This window comes from Carcharhinus amblyrhynchos, chromosome 13, assembly GCF_965287045.1.
Source record: "Carcharhinus amblyrhynchos chromosome 13, sCarAmb.v2.hapA, whole genome shotgun sequence".
NCBI classification, from domain to species: Eukaryota; Metazoa; Chordata; class Chondrichthyes; order Carcharhiniformes; family Carcharhinidae; genus Carcharhinus; species Carcharhinus amblyrhynchos.
This window is the reverse complement of record NC_137336.1, coordinates 67,510,546-67,532,194: the sequence shown is the minus strand read 5'-3', so window position 1 is coordinate 67,532,194 and position 21,649 is coordinate 67,510,546. Positions and strand designations below refer to the sequence as shown.

General features: G+C 44.2%; 1 protein-coding gene across 1 annotated transcript; it reads right to left on the bottom strand.

Moving 5' to 3' along the window:
* Window positions 1-6,636: 6,636 nt before the first annotated feature.
* Window positions 6,637-18,348, bottom strand: LOC145351963 (nucleophosmin-like). Its single transcript, XM_080201802.1, has 11 exons — window positions 18,243-18,348; window positions 16,507-16,589; window positions 15,146-15,265; window positions 13,735-13,828; window positions 12,338-12,471; window positions 11,886-11,923; window positions 10,637-10,685; window positions 9,608-9,703; window positions 8,685-8,783; window positions 7,889-7,960; window positions 6,637-6,755 (listed from the first exon to the last, which is right to left on the bottom strand). The coding sequence occupies exons 1-11, from the start codon at window positions 18,298-18,300 to the stop codon at window positions 6,708-6,710; spliced, it is 891 nt and encodes a 296-aa protein (XP_080057928.1). The 5' UTR covers window positions 18,301-18,348; the 3' UTR covers window positions 6,637-6,707.
* Window positions 18,349-21,649: the final 3,301 nt, after the last annotated feature.

Sequence of the window (21,649 nt, the reverse complement as noted above, 5' to 3'; positions counted from 1 at the left end):
ACATCCTCCACCTGCGAGGCCGATTTAAGAGTCCTGTGGACCCGGACCCCAAGATCCTTCTGCTCTTCAACCCAGCTAAGACTCCTACCCTTGATATTGTACTCCTGCATCCCATTGGTCCTGCCAAAATGGACCACTACACATTTATCCGGGTTGAAGTCCATCTGCCACTTCTCCGCCCAGTCTTGCATCCTATCTATGTCATGCTGCAACTTCTGACATCCCTCCAGACTATCCACAACACCACCAACCTTCGTGTTGTTGGCGAACTTACTAACCCATCCCTCCACTTCCTCATCCAGGTCATTTATGAAAATGACAAACAGCAAGGGTCCTAGAACAGATCCCTGGGGCACTCCACTGGTGACCGACCTCCATGCAGAAAAAGACCCATCCACAACCACTCTCTGCCTTCTGCAGGCAAGCCAGTTCTGGATCCACAAGGCCAAAGCCCCTTGGATCCCATGCCCTCTCACCTTCTCAAGAAGTCTTGCATGGGGGACCTTTTTAAACGTGTTGCTGCAGTCCATGTAAACCACATCCACCGCTCTCCCTTCGTCAATGTGTTCAGTCACATTTTCAAAGAACTCAGCTAGGCTCGTAAGGCACGACCTGCCCTTGACAAAGTGTGCTGACTATTCCTGATCATTTTAAACTTCTCTAAATGCTCATAAATCTTGTCCCTCAGAATCCTCTCCATCAACTTACCAACCACTGAGGTCAGACTCACCAGTCGGTAATTTCCTGGGATATCCCTCTTCCCTTTCTTGAAACTAGGAACCACATCCGCAATCCTCCGGAACCTCTTCCGTCTCCATTGACGATGCAAAGATCATCGCCGGGGCTCTGCAATCACCTCCCACAATAACCTGGGGTACATCCCATCCGGTCCCAGCGACTTATCTATCTTGATAGAATTTAAAAGTTCCAACACATCCTCTTTCTTAATTTCCACATACTCAATCTTTTCAGTCTGCTGCAAACCTGTAGTACAACCTCCCAGCTCACTTTCCACCGTGAACACCAAGGCAAAGTACTCATTAAGCACCTCTGCCATTTCTTCCAGTTCCACACAGACTTTTCCCCCTTCACCTTCTATAATCCTATCCCTTCTTTTCTCATCCTTTTACCCTTCACATATTTGTAGAAAGCCTTGGGATTGTCCTTAATTTTACCCGCCAAGGCCTTCTCATGTCCCGTTCTGACTCTCCTAATTTCCTTTTTAAGCTCCTTTCTACAAGCCTTATACTCCTCTACATCCTTAACATCTCTTAGCTCTCTGAACCTTTTATACACCTTTCTTTTCTTCCTGACCAGGTTCACCACAACCTTCATGCACCACGGCTCCCGCGACCTACCAAAACCTCCTTGTCTCATCGGAACGTTGTTGTGCAGAGCTCCAAATATTCCTTGAAAATCCGCCACCTTCCTTCAGTACTTTTCCCCATGAACACCGCCTTCCAGTTCACTCGTCTAATTGTCTGCCTTCTGTCATATTTCCCCTTACTCCAGACAAACACCTTCCTAGCCTGCCTGATCCTATCTCTTTCCAATGCTATCGTGAAGGAGATAGAATTATGATCTCCATCCCCAAGATGCTCTCCCACCGAAAGATCCGTCACCTGTCCTGGTTCATTAGCCATGACCAGGTCAAGTACAGCCTCTCCTCTCGTAGGCTTATCCATGTGCTGTGTCAGGAAACCCTCCTGAACACACCTAACAAACTCCTCCCCATCCAAACCCCTCACCATAGGGATATTCCAGTTGATGTTTGGGAAATTAAAGTCTCCCGTCACGACAACTCTGTTATTACTACATCTCTCTAGGATCTATTTCCCTATCTGCACCTCAACTTCCCTGTCACTATTGGGCGACCTATAGAAAACACCCAGCAAAGTTATCGACCCTTTGCTGTTCCTAACTTCTACCCACAGAGACTCTGTAGATAGTCCCTCCACGGCATCCACCTGCTCTGCAGCCATGACACTGTCCCTGATCAACAGTGCCACTCCGCCACTCTTTTGCCCCCCTCCCTGTCCTTCCTGAAGCATCTGAATCCCGGCACCTGAAGTACCCAGTCCTGTCCCTGAGACATCCAAGTCCCTGTAATGGCCACCACATCACATTCCCAAGCAGCAATCCACACCCTAAGCTCATCTACTTTGTTCACTACACTCCTGGCGTTAAAATAGACACACCTGTACTGTATAATAGACACACCTATACCATAGATACACCAGATGCACCCTATAAGGGACATATTAGCATACATAAAAGAGGTGCACAAGGGAGATGTATGGGACTTGTAAACGCCGCAGATCCTGTGTGCAGGAGGATCCAACAGGTGGGAGGGAAAGCTTGGTCAGATACCGCAAGCTGTCCACTTTGTTTTACGGGGCAGGGCCTATGCCTTGACCCTAAGAATGATTCCTGTGTGCAGATGCAGTGTGTCCGTCAACATTGTCAGGTTAATAAGGCACAGGTTACTTGCACCTGAGGAACAAATGTCTGAATTTAACTGCAGGAAGACAGCTCATTTGTGGACATGCAATGGAACTCACATAAGCTCAGTCAAATGGACATACCCATTTGGGACTTACCAAGTGGTGGGATCAAATGGGGAGTCAAGTAAACCGAACAATTAGCAATATGAACAAATTCATAATCAAGACACTGTTACCGGGCTAAGAAGGGATATGTGTTCCTCTTCAATGGTACTTATATGACAGAAACATCAAACCTCCCAAACTGTTTTGCAGTAGGAACAATTGGACTACTGACTGTTCCATGTCCTCAGAAGGGGCATATACAGAGAATAGTAACCAGGCTATCAGCAAAGAATTTTGCACCAACTTGTGGGCAGCACAGTGGTTAGCACTGCTGCTTCACAGCTCCAGGGTCCTGTGTTTGATTCCTAGCTTGGGTCTTTGTCTGTGTGGAGTTTGCACATTCTCCTCATGTCTGCGTGGGTTTCCTCCCACAGTTCACAAATGTGTAGGTTAGATGCGTAGGTTAGAGGGATTCATGGGTATAACATGTGGGGATATGGGGGTAGGGCCTGGGTGGAATTGTGTTCAGTGCAGACTCAATGGGCCAAAGGGCCTCTTTCTGCACTCTAGGTTCAATGAACTGGGAAGCCCCAGGCACAATGGGGTCCTCACTGGGAAATGGGTTCCTTGGAGCCTTATCTCTTTGGCGGGGGGCAGCGGCAGGAGTGATTAGTGCAAAGAATAGGAATCATATTGTTTGTGGTCCAACAGTCCTGGGAAACAGCACTTCAAAAGCACTGGAGGCTGTTAACCAAGAAATGGCTGAACTGAGATTGTATGCACAACAAACACAATACGCAGCAGACTACCAGTTAGCACAACAAGGGAGAGTGTGTACAATTATAGGCAATAAATGCATAACCCATGTCACGGACGAGTCTTATAACATTACACAAGTCATCAATGACATTTTCAGAAGGCGTTTGACAAGGTACCTCACAAGAGGTTCTTGCAGAAGGTCAGGGGACATGGAGTTGGGGGTAGGGTGTTAGCGTGGATAGAGGACTGGTTGTCAAATAGGAGGCAGAGAGTGGGGGTCATTGGGTGCTATTCGGATTGGTGGTTGGTGACTAGTGGAGTGCCTCAGGGGTCGGTGCTGGGGCCTCAGCTATTTACCATTTATACAGATGATCTGGAGGAGGGAACCGAGTGTATGGTGTCGAAATTTGCTGATGACACCAAGATTGGTGGAACGGCAAATTGCGCGGAGGGTGTGGAGAGTCTGCAGAAGGATCTAGATAGGCTGGGCGAATGGGCCAGGAAATGGCAAATGGAATTTAATGTTGGCAAGTGCGAGGTGGTCCACTTTGGTAGGAATAATGGTAGGAAGGATTATTACTTACGTGGAGAAAAACTGCAGCAGGCGACGGTGCAGAGGGACCTCAGGGTCCTTGTGCATGAGTCGCAAAAACCCAGCTTGCAGGTGGTCAGGAAGGCGAATGGGATGCTGGCCTTCATCGCGAGGGGGATTGAATATAAAAGTAGGGAGGTCTTGCTGCGGCTATATAGGGCATTGGTGAGGCCGCAGCTGGAGTAGTGTGTGCAGTTTTGGGCGCCGTACTTACGCAAGGATATTTTGGCCTTGGAGGGAGTGCAGAGGAGGTTTACTAGACTGATGCTGGAGTTGAGGGGGTTGAGCTATCAGGAGAGGCTGAATAAACTAGGCTTGTACTCGTAAGAGTTTAGAAGAGGGGAGATCTCATTGAGACGTATATGATGAATGGGATGGATAGGATAGAGGTGGAGACTCTTCCTGCTCAGAAAGGACAGTAGGACCAGGGGGCACAGCCTCAAGATAAAGGGGGGGCGGTTTAGAACGGAGTTGAGGAAGAACTTCTTCACTCAAAGGATGGTGAATCTCTGGAATTCTCTGCCCGTTGAAGTGGTGGAGGCTACCTCGCTAAATATTTTTAAGACGCGGGTTGATGGGTTTTTGATAAGAGAGGGGATTAAGGGTTATGGGGAGAGGGCTGGAATGTGGAACTGAGCCACGACAGATCAGCCATGATCTTATTGAATGGCGGGGCAGGCTCGAAGGGCCAGATGGCCTACTCCTGCTCCTATTTCTTATGACATCAGAAAACAACTTGATAGCTTCGGACAGGGACCCAAGAAAGGATGCAACTGGCTGGAAGGAATCTTACTTATCACATGTTCACACTCATTTTCATTGTAATTGTCTGTTGTCTGATTGTTGGATGCCTAAAAGTCTGCTGCCAGGTTATGATAACCAGAATTGTCCAGGAGCCAGTGTATCCATCGTATAAGAAACCATGATGAAAATCACCAAAGACCTCCAAAGAAACAAAGGAAAACCACCTATGTATGTGAAGATGCAGCTGTTGGTCTAGGGATTATTAAGAAGTCATCTGACCAAAAGAGGGGACTGTAATGGGAAAAAACCCATAAAGATGGATACCTGGCATAGAAATAGCTGCCCAGCACATGAAGGGTTAAAAGACATTAAGCAGGCACTGACTTTCAATGCAGACAAGACAACTACTTGAAATTTAAACCACAGGACAGAATTATTTGAATTAAACATCCAGGGAACAAATACTGCAGGAAGCCAGGCACCTTAAAAGATAAAGATAGTCCTGGGACAATAGGGTCTGATCGGGAGATTAGCCACAAGTGGGAACAGGAATGCATAAATGAAGAAAACCAATTACTGTAAGAACAGACTGAAACTAAGTCATTGATAAAGAGGAAATGTGTCCATTCATGGAACAATGCGATATTGAAATGCTCATGTCTGTACCTGTCCATAGTGATGTGTTAAACGACATTCATCTATTTGATAACAATGACACATTAATAGTGTCCGGTCCATCTATTATGTAAAGGGTATAAAGATGGACCACTCCTATTGTATCGTTGAGAAGGTAGCTGCCCAGTACTGCGGAGTGCTAGAGAGACCTCAATCCTTAATGAGCTGCCAAACCCTTTAACTTGTCACCAGCAAAACCACCTATGTCCAACTCTACAACACTGCAGTCTCTGTCTAAGTGGGGCCAAAAACCTCAGCCATGGTTGTTATTCCAGATTCAACTATTCTAATGCTCTTCGTCTCCCATCTTCCTGAATGGATTAGTAAATTTGCTGACGACACCAAAGTTGGAGGAGTTGTAGACAGTGAGGATGGATGTTACAGTTTGCAGAGGGACATAGATAAGCTGTAGAGCTGGGCCAAGAGGTGGCAGATGGAATTTAATACGGAAAAGTGTGAGGTGATTCACTTTGGTAAGAATAACAGTACAGAATATAGGGCTAATGGAAGGACTCTTAGTAGTGCTGACGAGCAGAGAGATCTCGGGGTACATGTGCATAGCTCCCTTAAAGTTGGCACCCAGGTTGATAAGGTTGTTAAGAAGGCGTACGCTGTGTTAGCTTTTATTGGTAGAGGGATTGAATTTCAGAGCCGTGAGGTCATGTTACAACTGTACAAAACTCTGGTGCGGCTGCACTTGGAGTATTACGTACAGTTCTGGTCGCCACATTATAAGAAAGATGTGGAGGCGTTGGAAAGGGTGCAGGATATTGCCTGGTATGGTGGGAAGGTCTTATGAGGAAAGGCTGAGGGACTTGAGGTTATTTTCATTGGAGAGAAGGTTACGAGGTGACCTGATTGAGGCTTACAAGATGATCAAAGGATTGGATAGGGTGGACAGTGAGAGCCTTTTACCTCAGATGGTGATGGTTAACACAAGGGGACATAGCTTTAAATTAAGGGGTGGTAATTATAGGACGGATGTCAGAGGTAGGTTCTTTACTCAGAGGTTAATAAGGTCGTGGAATGACCTGCCTGCAGCAGTTGTGGACTCGCCAACTTTAAGGGCGTTCAAATGGTCAGTGGATAGGCATATGGATAACATTGGAATAGTTTAGGTTAGAGGGTCATTAGATTGGTTCCACTGGTCGGCACAACATCGCGGGCCGAAGGGCCTGTACTGCGCTGTAATGTTCGATCAACTTCAGTTCAAAGCTCTGCTGCTGGATCCTAACTCACATCAAAATCACCATCACCCATTATCCTGTGTTTATGATCTCCATAGGAGCAGAAAGCATTGGAGTGCAATAGACAGCATTGTAAAACAAACCGTTTTATTTACAATGACAGATGCATGTAAACAGATTCTGCAGATAAAACTCTTCTCTCTACTTCCCTTCCATGGATTGTCTCCAAGTCCAAAGATCTTTGATGATCTAGAAAACAGAAATATAGTTACTATCTTGCAGAGAATACTGCAGCACAGAAACAAATCATACACTCCAACAGGTCTACACAGGTGTTCGTATTCCACAGCCTTCCACCTTCCCTCATTCTTTATCAAATCTTTGTTCCTTTCTCCCTCAAGCATACCTACCTTCTTGATATACACCTGTTATTCGATGCCACCACTTCATCGGGTAGAATTTGAACATTAATGTCAAAAACCCATATCAGGTTACCCACAATCTTCTTCCTCTGGTTCATGGATGAGAGGGGTGAGGAGGGATATGGTCCAAGTGCAGGTCAGTGGGACTAGGCAAAAAATGGTTTGGCACAGACAAGAAGGGCTGAAAGGCCTGTTTCTGAGCCATTTTCTATGGTTCTAAAGACACCCCAGCCTGTTTGAACTTTCCTGATAATTAAAACTTCTCAATATCATCCATGCCAAAATATTTTCCACTTATCCAGGGCCTCATCATTTTCTAATATTGAAACCAAAAGTGTTAACAGTACTTTAATTTATAGAAGTTTCATAAAACTTGACACTTAGAACCTTATCCATGTACAGCTACTTCTGCGAATATGAACATACAATCCCTTTCAAATCATTTCTCCATCTAGTTAGTTAGAATTTACACATCCATTCTGCAAATGTCTCCATTTGATTACGAAGCAATGAAACTCCACTCAGCAGTTGCTAATACAGGACAATACTCTCACTTGGCCCAATCTTGGCCCTTTAGTAGCTCATGCTCACTTACTGAAAACTAATTATTTTTCTACCTTTCCTCGGTTCTGATGCAAACTCACAGGCCTGGAACATTAGCTGGCTTTTCTCCGCACAGACCCTGCCTCAACAAACGAGTATTCCCAGCAGTGTGTTTTTCCGGACTTGCTAGGATTCTATGGGTTATGAACAATGCTCCTGCCAGACTTCACACATTTACTCCAACAATAAGCAGCAATAGGCAACACTAGTGGACTGGGATCAACATAAGAACATCAGAACTGCATTTGCAATCAAAACGGTCAAATTGACACAATAGCTGAGAAACAAGTAAGCTGGCTACAAGGTTAATATCTTGGCACAGTCTGAAATAAAAACAATGCTGAAACAAACACTCACCTTTGCGTCCTCTGTCTTGAAGGCATTTTTAATGTAGTTCACAAACTTTGCCTCCACTTTGGGCAGACCACTCTGTGAAGAAGAGATACAGCATGACGTTCAGCACACCTACAGTATTGAACCTGAAATTCTGGAATGAACAGTTACTCCCACACTGGACCCTTGTGTTTAATGAGTAAAATGATTAAACAGAAGTGATTATATTGTAGGATCCTGAATCTTACAGAACACCACTCAGTCCATGTCACTTAGTGCACTTTCCCTATAACTTTGCAAATGCTCTATGGACGAGGCAGTGTATTCTGCATCTTAACACGCTGCAAAAATTCTACTCACCCTACTAATTCTATTGACAATTACTTACTGAACCACCAACTGAATATTTCCCACTACGTACTTGTATCAAACCCCTCAATTTTGAACATTTGGGATTCTATTCTGAGCTTCTAGGTAACCCCAGAAATAGAACTGGGAGAATTCTACTGTTCAAACATTTCACACATCAAGGGAATGAACACTGTATTAATACATACAGAGTACATGAAGGTACTAGGATCGAGCTGTCATGCAGCCAGTCTCCAGTATCGTGAGGAATAGTCACTATGCTGGACATTAATGCAAAACTCAACCTTAAAGAGCCAGTTATTCTTGAAATTAATGTCAAACAATTCAGATCAGACTCTTGCTTTCTAATGCTTTCTGTATTATACATTTTCTGTTTCACAACATTGGATTCCCATTTGAAGCTGATTATATATGCCAATGCTTGAATTGGTACGGCTTTCTCTCTACTCACTTTCTCCATTGAAATTTTCAACCTGGCCCTGATTTCTTCAAGAGTCAGGGGGGGCTTTGGGGTTTTGGGTGTCTTGGGTTTACTGCTGGATTGTGGCGTCTGAAAGGGAAAGAAAACAATAAGCACAGCACTACCCCAGGAAAAACACTATTTACCACACAGCCAGACTTGAACATGGAAATTGCAGCAAATGGTCAAAATGCCTCAGAACACTGCAGCGAACAAATTCAATTCCCCCAATCACTTGCAAAGGTAGTTTCACCATTAGTCTATCTTCTACATCTTGATAAAAAACTAGGCAGTGATCTTTTGTCTTGGACTGAAATACCTCATTTAATAATAACATTTCCTCGTGGTACGTAGGTGTCAGCTAACTAGGCCAGTATTTGTTGCTCATTCTTAGTTGCCCTTGAGTCACCTTCTTGAATTGCTACAGTCTGCGTAGTGGAGACACACCTACAGTGCTGTTGGGGAGCAAGTTCCAGGATTTTGATGCAGCAAGAGTGAAGGAACAGTGACATATTTCCAAGTCAAGGTGGTGTGCAAATTGCAGCTGATGGTGTTCCCATAGGTTTGTAAAGTACTGTCTATGAAGCTTTGGTGAGTTGCTGGAAATGGAGTGTATTCCATCACATTCCCGACTTGTGCCTTATAGAGGTGGAAAAGGCTTTCAGGAGACCGGAGCTGAGCAACTCACCACAGAATTCCCAGCTGTTGATCTGCTCTTTTAGCTCCACGAAGCTATTTATATACAAGAACTCTAAATTTGTGCTACAAGTCAATGTAAAGCAACAGCTGAAATGCAACTAAATTCCACCTGAAATTCACTTTCAAGCATCGCCCAACAGAACACTATCTGACATCTGTTAGGCAAGTTGAACAGAAGAAGCATCATTGCAAATGACTGAGTAAAAGTCACTAACCTTTGGTGGTTTGTTAGCTGGTGTGGATATTGTGGGTGTTTTGCCATTTTGCTTGGGAGTCTCCTTTGATCCAGGGGTAGCCTTGAGGGGAGTTTTCTGCAGAAGATGCAAACACAATTGAAAAAAATAACAGCATTAATCTCAGGTTTCAGGTTGGTAATCTCATTAAAACTGAAACCCTGTGGTCCAGCTTACTTCCCGACTTCCTGATAATCTCCAGCTCAATTCTTCAGTATCCCTCATCTCACCACTAACATCGTTGAGGCCCCATGCTGTGCAACACCCTCCATGAACCCCTTAGTCTGTCTCACCTTTTAAAACCATTGACAAATTCCAGCCCACCTCCATCCTTTCACAATAACTCATTCCATAGATCCATGTTAGCTTTTGTCAAATTATGCCCTTGTGAAATGCCTTGAAATTTTATTTTAATATCAAGGTGCTATATGAATGCAGCTTGTTATAATACACCTAGAATCAGTCACATTGTGGCACCCAAGTGAGAGTTCCTGACCACATCCCAAGTCCCAGCTGGATCCTGACTCAGGAATAGGAGTGGGCCATTCAGCGCCACCAGTTGTTCTACAATTCAATGGCATCATTGTTTTCACACAATAATCTTGTCCAGCAAAAAAACTAATTGATTTTTAGATTTAAAATGAATTGAGCTCACATCAACTTTCTTTTGTGGGATACTTCCACATTTCTATCACTCTTGAAAATTGTCTGGTCGGCTACCCTTTCATAAATTATATGCTTTAACTGTCAAAGTTAACAGTGGGAAGGTGGTGGCACAGTGATATTGTTGCTGAACTGGTAATCCAGAGATTCAGGGTGAAGCTGTGGGGACCTGCGTTCAAATCATAGCAGATGTGAAATTTGAATTCAGAAATAAATCTGGAATACAAGTCTAACAATGACTGCGAAACCACTGTTAATTGTCGTAAAACCTATCTGGTTCACTGACATCAATGCAGTCTCCACAGGTCACAGCTCTTAGCATTTATAAAAGTTGTTTACCAGCCATACCTTTTTTGCTGGGGTCATGGTCTCCTCCTCATCTTCATCATCGTCCTCCCTAGAATAAAGAAACTCCTTTAGTGAGGTGCATTGTACAACTCATACACTGGATACATTCCCATGTCTGAACAGTGCATGCTGTCAGACATGTCTGTCGCAAACCTTTACCTTCTGCATCACTGATATTAAGCAAAACTTTCAATGTCAAGACCTTCAGTGTGAGGTTATCCACTTTGGCAGAAACAATAGTAGGAGGGATTATTATTTAAAAGGCGAAAAGCTGCAGCATGCTACAGTGCAGAGGGACCTGGGGTCCTTGTGCATGAGTCACAAAAACCCAGTCTGCAGGTGCAGCAGGTGATCCAGAAGGAGAACAGAATATTGGCCTTTATAGCGAGGGGGTTAGAATATAAAAGTAGGGAAGTCTTGCTGCAACTGTACAGGGTACTGGTGAGGCCGCAGCTGGAGTACTGTGTGCAGTTTTGGTCGCCGCACTTGCAGAAGGATATACTGGCCTTGGAGGGAGTATAGTGGAGGTTCACTAGGCTGATACTGGAGATGAGGGGGTTGGACTATGAAGAGAGATTGAGCAGACTGGGTCTGTACTCGTTGGAGTTTAGAAGGATGAGGGGGGATCTTATAGAGACGTATAAGATAATGAAGGGGATGGATAGGGTAGAGGTAGAGAGATTCTTCCCGCTTAGAAAGGATAGCAGCCTCAAGATTGGGGGGGGGGGGGGAGCAGTTTAGATTAGAGTTGAGGAGGAACGTCTTCACGCAAAGGGTGGTGAATCTCTGGAATTCTCTGCCCATTGAAGTGGTGGAGACTACCTTGCTAAATATATTAAGTCACAGGTAGATAGGTTTTTGATAGACAAGGGAATTAAGGGTTACGAGGAGAGAGCGGGAAAGTGGAACTGATCCACTTCAGATCAGCCATGATCTTATTGAATGGTGGGGCAGGCTCGAATGACTAGATGGCCTACTCCTATTTCTTATGTTCAGCTATATCCTATGATCAATATGGAATAAATGTAACTAAAAAATTCTTCATACTGTAGCAGCTAAACATTGATATTTGGAAAGGAAGTAAACTCCTTCCTAAACTTTTCAGTTTAACTTTTGTTACTCAGTTCTTATTTCAGCTGCCCCCAGTGCTGTTGTCAGTTCATGCCAGGAACAAGACAGATCAAGAACTTTGCCATAGACATGACAATACTTGCCAATGAGGCCACATAAAAAAAATTATAACACTCACTCATCGTCGTCATCGGAGTCTTCCACTTTCATTTTTTTCTGTTGATCAAAACGAGATGTTTTAGGTTGGTAACTCTAATATTTAATCGCTGATACTGTAATGCATGAGGGAGGAGAAAGGGAAGTGATGGGGCAAGAAAACCTGATAAGGAAGCAAACGCACTTTCTGGAAATATTTTCATCTGGACAGGTAACACTTCTGTACAGATCTTCTGCACCCACAGATGCAAAAGAAGTACCGAGTTTACACTACTCAAAGATTTGAATTCCCTCATGTCCAGCAGACAAAATGGCTGCATGCAAGGTAACACTGCTTTCAATCTGGTCAAGTTTTCAACTACAAGTCAAACTGAAACAATCAAGCTGTGCTGGAAAAAACAGGGAGTGATCTGCTTTATCAGAATAGTGACAGATAAATTTGCCACCACTCTCTGCTGCAGCGAATGCACTTACCGGCATCACTTTGGATGGCCCAACAGCTGGTCGTTTTGTTGCTGGTTTCGGTGTCGCATTCTTCAGCAAGCTGTCATTTTCATTATCAGATTCCAAATCCTCATCATCTGAGTCCAAATCCTCATCACCCAAAGCTTAAAAACACAAAATGAAAGGAACTGAAGTCACCATGATCAAAGTCTCCTGACTGCCCCAGACCTGCACATACAGGAGCCACAACACTACCCTAGAAACTTTTCTAAATAAGGGGAGGGATGGAAGGTATGTAATGTGTCTACCATCACCTTCAGAAAACCTGTTCAATACAGTCAGATGGAATTCTTAGATTCATACTGAGATGTATTGGAAATATAGCGATCGGTGTTTAATCCAAAATAGGGTCAACCCTTAGCTCATAAAAATATCAGCCTGGAAATCAGTTTCCACGTTTGCATAAATACTGCGCACACTGCTTCCAATCAACAGTATCGGATAGCAAACTGTCATTGACTTCAGGAAGCATAATGGAGAACATGCCCATCTACATCAACGGGGACAAAGTAGAAAGGGTCAAGAGCTTCAGGTTTCTAGATGTCCAGGTCACCAACATGTCCTGGTTCCTCCATGCCAACACTATAGTTAAGAAAGCCCACCAACACTTCTACTTTCTCAGAAGGCCAAGGAAATTTGGCATGTCAGCTATGACTTTCACCAACTTTTACAGATGCACTAGAGAAAGCATTCTTTCTAGTTGTATCACAGCGTGGCATGGCTCCTGCTCTACCCAACACTGCAAGTAACTTCAAAAAATTGTGAATGTAGCCTAATCCATCACACAAACTAGCCTCCCATCCACTGACTGTCTACACTTCCCGCTGCCTCAGCAAAGCAGCCAACATAATTAAGGACCCCACGCACCCCTCTTCCACCTTCTTCATTCGGGAAAAAGATACAAAAGTCTGAGGTCATGTACCAACCGACTCAAGAACAGCTTCTTCTCTGCTGCTGTCAGACTTTTGAATGGACTTATCTTGCATTAAGTTCATCTTTTTCTACACTCTAGCTATGATTTTAACACTACATTCTGCACTCTCGTTTCCTGCTCTATGAATAGTATGTCTTATCTGGATAGCGCATAAAAAAAGTACTTTTCACTACATCATACATGTGACATTAATAGATCAAATCAAATAATACTAACTGTGTCTTAGAACAGAAACATTAAATACATCTTTGTCTTCAGATATTCCCCACGTGCTTCCAACAAGATGGTGGCCTAGATTTGAATTATCTCACTCCCTGTCCCCTCAATCTTTCAGCACTTTAAATCTAAATGTGAAATCAATTATTTGGTTGCACTCTGATACTCCACTCCTCACACGCCCTTGTCCAACAGATAAGCTCTTGAGCTCACTTACCGATGAGGTGCTGGCCACTGATATGCACAGGACCTGCTCCAGATTTGAGTCGGAATGTCACAGGTGGTGTGATTTCAAATCCTCCCAAACTAACCTGCATGAAACAGAAAAGTAACGATCACCAAGAAAGAAAATGCTTCTGTCATGTAAACCCAACAACACCAGAGAATACCTGCACAATTTATGTTTTAAGCTGCTTGGAGCATTCAATCCATTATCCATATAGCAGTCTATAGACCATTTCTGGCCAATACCGCAACAGATTGAGTCGCAGTTCAGGCTACGTCTTTCGAATTGCAGTTTGACTAGTTGGTTGGATGTGAATTTTTACTCAGCCCCCAGCTGGGCATGAAAGGTTTGTTAGTCTTTAGTATAGGAGCTTTACCAATAGATGTTAAATCACTTTGATCAGTTCCTATGTGCTTAATCAATGCAAATTAATGTGTATTGTAGCTTCATTGTGGTGCTAAATGTAAGCCTACTTGTGACACTAACAAACAAACATTAAAAAATATTCATTAAAACTTAAATGTGGAAGAGCTTCCTGACCATTATGTCCAATCAACATGAACATGAGGAAGAACTCACTAAACAAAAGCATGACAATTTAAAACTTTGATGACTGGCTGTCGAACAGAAAATGTTGAATTCCAGCTCAAAAACATTTGCAGCCTGATCTTAACCTGCAACCAACTGAAAATCAAGGAGTACAGCATGGCGGCTGGAAACATGCTCAATTAGTGTCTCCAGAATGTTAACTACAGAATATCAAATATCTTTTGGGTGCAACATAGTCCAATGCACTCAAAAGACTCTGCATCATGTTTCCTATCTTACAAGACTACCTACGTTTCAAGGTAGTCACTGATCTGTAATGAGATTTAGAATATCCTGATGCATGGTGGCACGTGGTTGGCACTGCTGCTTCACCTGGGTTTGATTCCAACCTTGTGTGGCTGTGGAGTTTACACATTCTCCGTGTCTGTGTGCGTTTTCTTCCAAATCCAAAGATGCGCAGGCTAGGTGCCAAATTGCCCCTCAGTGTCCCAAGATGTCTAGGTTAGGGTGATTAACAGGGTAAATACATGGGCCAAAGGGAATAGGGCATGGAGTGGACTTGGGTAAGATATTCTGCCGTAGAGTTGGTGCAGAATCTACAGCCTGAAAGACCTCCTTCTACGCTGAAGGGATTCAATGGTTCTACGTTTCAAAATATGATATATAAATGCAAGTTCTCCCTTTTACAGCAGACAGCCAAATTAATATTGCAAACAGTTAAGAGGTTCATTCAAAGAGTCTGATGTAAAATATCTAGCACTGGCCAAATTATAACCATCACAAGTCTTTGTCCCAGAGTTTCTCAATCTATCTTTGACGCATTAATCCAACTGATTATAAAGTGGATACTCACCATCGGCTGTACTGACAATTTCAAAGCTGCCAAAGTGACCTTCACATTTTTGCCATCAGCATTTAAGCCTTCTGCTTCGATCAGATGCAGATCATCACTGGCACCAACACCAAGGCAAACCTGGAAAAAATCAGATCAGTAACAGTCCCATCGAGAGTTTAAGAAGCTGTCACATTAGAAATTACAAAATGCAATCAATCATATCAAACTGTACTTGGGTTTAACATGCAAAACAAAACCCAAACTGACATTCACCAGTGCCCTGTGGGATAAATATCTGGGGGGGGGGGGGGGAGAAATGTAATGGTAATATCATCAGAGTAGTAATAGTGACCAGAACCAATTCCCTGGGGACACAGGTTCAAATCTGACTACAGCTACTCCAATTCTGAAACATAAAGCTACTCTCAATAATGTCATTGATTGTCATAAATTCACCAATATTTTATGGAATAATTTATGGAAGGAAATCTGCCATCCCAATATATTGTCTGGCCTACAACACAATGTTGACTCTGAAACTTTCGAGCAAAGCAATGGCAATTAGTGATGGGCAACAAATACATAACATAAGAACATAAGAAATAGGAGCAGAAGTAGGCCATCTGGCCCTGCCAGCTGTAATCTTATTCCATGGAAGATTAAAAAACTGAAAATAAGGACAAGTTTTGGCCAACAATCAAAATTCACCAATTATACATTCAAATTTTTGAATAACACATCATTATGCACCAATAAATATCTGAAAATGAGGGATATATACTCAAAATATTAAATTTCCTCATTACATGGGGGCAGCACAGTGGCAGTGGTTAGCAGTGCTGCCTCACTTGTGCCAGGGACCCAGGTTCAATTCCTAGCTTGGGCAACTGCCTGTGCAGAGTCTGCACATTCTCCCCATGTCTACATGGGTTTCTTCCAGGTGTTCCAGTTTTCTCCCAGAGTATGAAAAACTAGCTGGTTAGGTGAATTGGCCATGCTAAATTCTCCCTCTGTACTTGAACAGGCACAGGAATGTGGCAACTAGGGGTATTTTCACAATTACTTCATTGCCATGTTAATGCAAGCCTACTTATGAATAAACATAAATTTACATTCACTAAGTGACCACCTATACAATTCCTTTAAGTGCTGCTTTGTAGCATCCATGCACCCCCATCATCAGCAAGCAGATTTGCAGCCATTACATGAATTTTAGGAAAAATCTGCCCATTAAACTGGTTAAAACCTGCTCTGATCGAAAATTCTGCTGTGGCATTAGAAAAGGCTCTTGGGTTCAGGGCAAGTCTTTATTTGGTAAAGTGCTGTAAACATTTTCTGCAGCTGGCCAGTAATATGAAAAAGGTGACAAAAACACTCACCGTTCTCAAAGAAAGCTGATGCTCAGACTCATCTTCCTCAACTTCCATCTTGTATTCTTTCTCAGCCGCTCTGAGTTCACATCCTGGAGAAAAATGTCACTCACTGAACAAAGCCATGATATGAACACACGTAATGTCTCAAACCTTCACAGAGAAGGAAAAGTAACTGCATCACCGAGACAGCAGTAATTCACCTAGTACAGGTTCCCCCAGTTGCACTGTGTAAGACCATGTAGACTTTGTTTAATCAGAACATGATTACAAAGGATTTTAAACAAGAGGCCATATTTTTCAGTTTGCTCTTTGTTCTCCTTTCTTCACGATGGATTGAAATTTGTTGTTAAATTCCGATCCCCGATCATAGCCAGCACATATCCATTCTCCCTGAACGCTTTCTCTCCGTTAAGAGTCTCTCCTCCAACTCCCTCTACCCTCCTCTCCCGGGGCCTGAGGCCAGGGATCCGAAGCTGCTATCCCAACACGTGGCTCCATCTCCACGTGGTGGCGGCGGATCCGCTCCGAGAGCCGGGGGGCGCCCCCTGCCCCATGACAGGATCCTTGCAGTACAGAAAGAGGCCATTTTGCCCATCGAGTCTGTACCGATCACAATCCTATCCAGCCCGATCCCCACACATTTATCCTACAACACCAACACTAGAGGTAATTTAACACGGCCCATCAACCCAACCCACACATCTTTGATTGTGGGAGGAAAGCGGATCACCCGGTGGAAACCCCCCACGCAGACACGAGGCGAACTCCACACGATGATCGGAGGGCGGAACTGAACCCTGGCTCTGTGAGGCAGCAGTGCTAACCACTGTGCCGCCAAATCCTGAAGCGATCCCCTCAGTTACAGTTCAAGTGCTGCTGCTAGTCAATGTCTCTCAGCCTTATAATCCCCTGGGAATATAATATGGCCCTCGCCTCAATACATCCTTAAAGGACAATTCCAAAACCGAACTAGTAGCCCTTTGCTGCACTAACCCCAATTTAAATACAACTGTAACGAGGACACCAAAACATCATACATTACAGATATGGTGTGAGCACTGCCTTCTAATCGAAGTAAGGCTTCTCGACTCTTCTATTCCAATTCCCTGGTCATAAAATCTAACATACCATTTACTTAACGAATTCCTTGCTGAGGCCGACATGACTGCAGTATTCCATGCTTGCAGTAATTCTGAGCAATAATGTTTTGGCCAACACCTTCTCGAATGCATTTTGAAATTCTAATTTCATCATTTTATTAACCAGATCTTTAAAACAATACTCAAGACAAAATTGTCAAAAAATATGCCTTGTGTAAAACAACGTAGACTTTGTTTAATCAGAATATGATTAGAAAGGATTTTAAACAAGAGGCCATGTTTTTTCAGTTATCAGACTAATTGCTCTTTGTTCTCTCTTCTTCACACCATCGATTGAAATTTGTTGTTAAATTCCGATCCCCGATCATAGCCAGCACATGGCCATTCTCCCTGAACGCTTTCTCTGTGTTCTCTCCCTCTACCCTCCTCTCCCGGGGCCTGAGGCCAGGGATCCGAGGCTGCTATCCCAACACGTGGCTTCATCTCCACGTGGTGGCGGCGGCGGCTCCGCACCGGGAGCCGGGGCCTCGGGGCCGGGGCCTGAGCCTGTACCGACGGACTGATCTCCGACAGCTAATGCCCAGCTCCCGTTAGACATAATTTCCCTCCCCCCAGGCCCCAATTCTCAGTCACATCTCTTACCGAACAAGAAGCTCTGCGGCCTCAGGGGCGCTGCACTCTCCAGATCGCAATCTGCCATTTTGATCTCCTTCTGGGCCGATCCCCCCTTGTCCTCCGCTTTTTATACCCCAACGCGGCCCCGCCCCCCCTTTCACTTGCCCGCGCTTCCACCCAAACCCCTGAGAGTGAGGCGCGGAAGCCCCGCTTCCTCCCTCGAGCCCCGCCCCCCATAAGCTCCGCCCCTCACATCTCCGTATCCACGCAGCCTCGTCTCAACACTGAGTCCCCGCTCTGTTTGGCCCCGCACGCAGGCGCACAGGCCCGCACCCAGCTCCGCCCCTTTCACTCAGCCCCAGAACTTCCACCCAAAGCCGCCTCTTCAGTCAGCCCCGCCTCTTCGCAGAACTGTCCGCGCCACTGGGCTCCGCCCCCCAGTTGTCAATTACAGGCCACGTGCCGGGCCAGCGCCTGCAAAGGATGCCGGGAGTGGGGCCTAACTTCCCCTGATGAGCATGAGTCTTCACGTGGGGAGCAGCTATGGAGCGTTAACATGTGGCTTGTGAAGCAAGGGCTGTTTGGAGAGTCTGGGTCAAGCTGCACACAATGGTTTGGTATTTTAGTGTAGACTGTAGAGGAATTATTCACTCAGTGAGTGGCGTTAGTATTTCTTGTCAGCTCTATGGTCACACTTAGTATCTTTTCTCTTTGTAGGGAAGGGAAGTGAGACAATTTCAGAGGTTGATGTGGTTATAATATGACAGCCTGTTGAAGGATGTTTAGAGCAACCTGAGTGAGTGATACACTGAGTTATCCAACACACTCCAGAACCTCGCATAAACACCAGGGCAGGACTGAGGGAGTATTACCCTGTCGCACGTCTCATCCTTTGGATAGTAAACCCAGGCTCCATCCACCTCTCTAGCGAATGTAAAGGATCCCAGCATTGTTCCAGGGAGTTATTCCTGGTGTCCACATTTCTAGCATCCAAATTAGTATGGATGTTAGAAATGTGGCATAAGTGCTGAAAATGCTTGCAGAGAGAGAAACAATTAACGTTTTGGGCTAATGGTCTTTTTTCAGAACTCAGCAGTTTAAAATAAAAGCAAAATACGTGGATAGGGTTGCTAGAATCTTGAGCTAAAAACAGAAAATGTGAGAAAATCTCAGCAGGTCTGACAACATCTATGGGGAGAGAACAGTAAGAAGTCTCACACACCAGGTTAAAGTCCAACGGGTTTATTTGGTTGCAAACGCCACTAGCTTTTGGAGTGCTGCTCCTTCGTCAGGTGAGTGCCAACATTTTGAGTCTAAGTGACCCACCTGCTGAGATTGTCCAACATTTTCTGTTATTGTCTCAGTAGTTTAAACTTGCACTGGGTTTCCTGGACCTTGGGGATGTTGCCACAGCAACTGAGGACAGCTTCAGAGAAAACATGCAGCATTACTTGTGAAGCTAAAAGAGTAAGAAGGCATCCTCTTAGTCCCCCAAAGCTTAACCTTCATTGCTGTCAGAATCTTCAGCAACCTTGTTCCTACAGTATGTGGGAAAACATGTACTCCTGGACTTCCTGGACTAGACTCTTTTCCCCTTCTCCCAAAATGTACCTGGTGATCTTATTCTACCTTATTTCCTACCAGAATGGCACAGCACAATGGCAGACTGGTTAGCACTGCTGCCTCTCAATGCCTGGAATTTGGGTTTGATTTGGATATTGAGTGACTGCCTGTGTGGAGTTTGCACATTCTCCTCATCTGTGTATTTCCTCCTGGTGCTCCACTTTCCTCAGTCCAAAGATGTGTAGATTAGGTGGATTAGCCAGAGTGGGGTTACAGGGATAAAGCAGAATCGGGGTGGGATGGGATGCTGTTTTAAAGTGACAATGGGATTAATGGCATCTTTTTGTACTGTAGGGATTCTGCTACATATTTACTTATGTTCAAGTTGACATTCCAATTACCCATCCTGCAAGTTTTAAAGGTAAAGTTGCTATAGTCCCAGACAACCATAAGCTGCTCCCCTCTTTGAAGAGAAGAGCTGACTGGTAACAATTTAAGCCAAGGATCACTATGCCTCAGGAGAGGGGCAGGGTTGAGAAGATGGAGCTTTCATGCATAATATATGTACATGGCAAATAGCAGGTTCCCCTCACTGATTGCTGTGGGTGAACACTTATAGAATGGTTACAGCACAGAGGCAGTTTGACTTCTTGTGTTGTCTGTGACAGCTACATGCAAGAGCAGTTTAGTTTGTTCCACTGCCCCAATTTTATGCCATAGCCCTGCAGAGCTTTTTCTCTTTGGGTGCTTATTTTGAAAGCCACAATTGAATCTGCCTCCAGCTCTATTTCATGCAATGCATTCCAGATCCTAAGCACTTGCTGTATAGAAAAAGCTTTTCCACATGTCCCTGCTTATTGCTTCGCCTGTCCTAAATCAGTGTCCTCTCCATTTTCCAATCTGAATTTTTGCTACTCCTTTTTATGTATTTTGTCTGTTTATTATAAAGATTGTCACAGGGACAGGCATACATTTTCCCCAACTGTAACCATATAAAGTACTCCACAAACTTGAAAAGCACTGAGCAGCTTTCATTTCTGTCTAAATGGGAACAGTGAGAAATCATTCTGCCCATCTATTCTTTAACAACTAAGTGTAATCTTTTCACCGCCATAGCTTATCTCAGCAGGTAATAAGGGTTGTGCAGTTTAGCAAAGTTGGAGGAAGGAGTTACAGATAGACCTAGGGAAAATTTCAGCCCCCTGCACCCCCCCCATCCACAAAGTATACTTTATTCATAAACATCATATTATACACAATATATTACAGAACAGTTTACATTTTGCATTACATAAAATGCAATACAGATCAGTTTCTTTCCATATGGTCCTATGAGGAGAGGCTGAGGGATTTGGGGTTGTTTTCGCTGGAAAGAAGGCGGCTAAGAGGGGATCTTATTGAAACATATAAGATGATTAGAGGTTTAGATAGGGTGGATAGTAATAGCCTTTTTCCTCTGATGGAGAAATCTAGCACGAGGGGGCATGGCTTTAAATTAAGGGGTGGTAGTTATAGGACAGATGTCAGGGGTAGGTTCTTTACCCAGAGGGTGGTGAGGGATTGGAATGCCCTGCCTGCTGCAGTTGTAAATGCGCCTAGTTTGGGGGCGTTTAGGAGATCCGTGGATAGGTTTATGGATGAAAAGGGATTGGTTTAGGTTAGTGGGTCAACGGCGCAACATTGTGGGCCGAAGGGCCTGTTCTGTGCTGTTATGTTCTATGTTCTATATAGAGGGTCTCATTCCATTTGCTATTACTGGCAATAATGACAAAAGTTTATTTACATCTCATTCACCACCTTTAGCATTTACTGCCCCCACTACTGACATTGTGATAGCAGTTTTTTTGCCATCTATAAGATACCCTGCATCA

What these genes read in the sequence shown, in the direction of transcription:
- LOC145351963 (XM_080201802.1), bottom strand. Translation starts at nt 18,300, where the DNA reads ATGGCAGATTGCGATCTGGAGAGTGCAGCGCCCCTGAGGCCGCAGAGC. An exon ending in GGCCATCCAAAGTGATGCCG is followed by an intron (nt 11,924 to 12,337) that starts GTAAGTGCATTC and finishes TTTGATCAACAG; the next exon opens with AAAAAAATGAAAGTGGAAGA. An exon ending in TGAAAATTTCAATGGAGAAA is followed by an intron (nt 7,961 to 8,684) that starts GTGAGTAGAGAG and finishes TCTTCTTCACAG; the next exon opens with AGTGGTCTGCCCAAAGTGGA.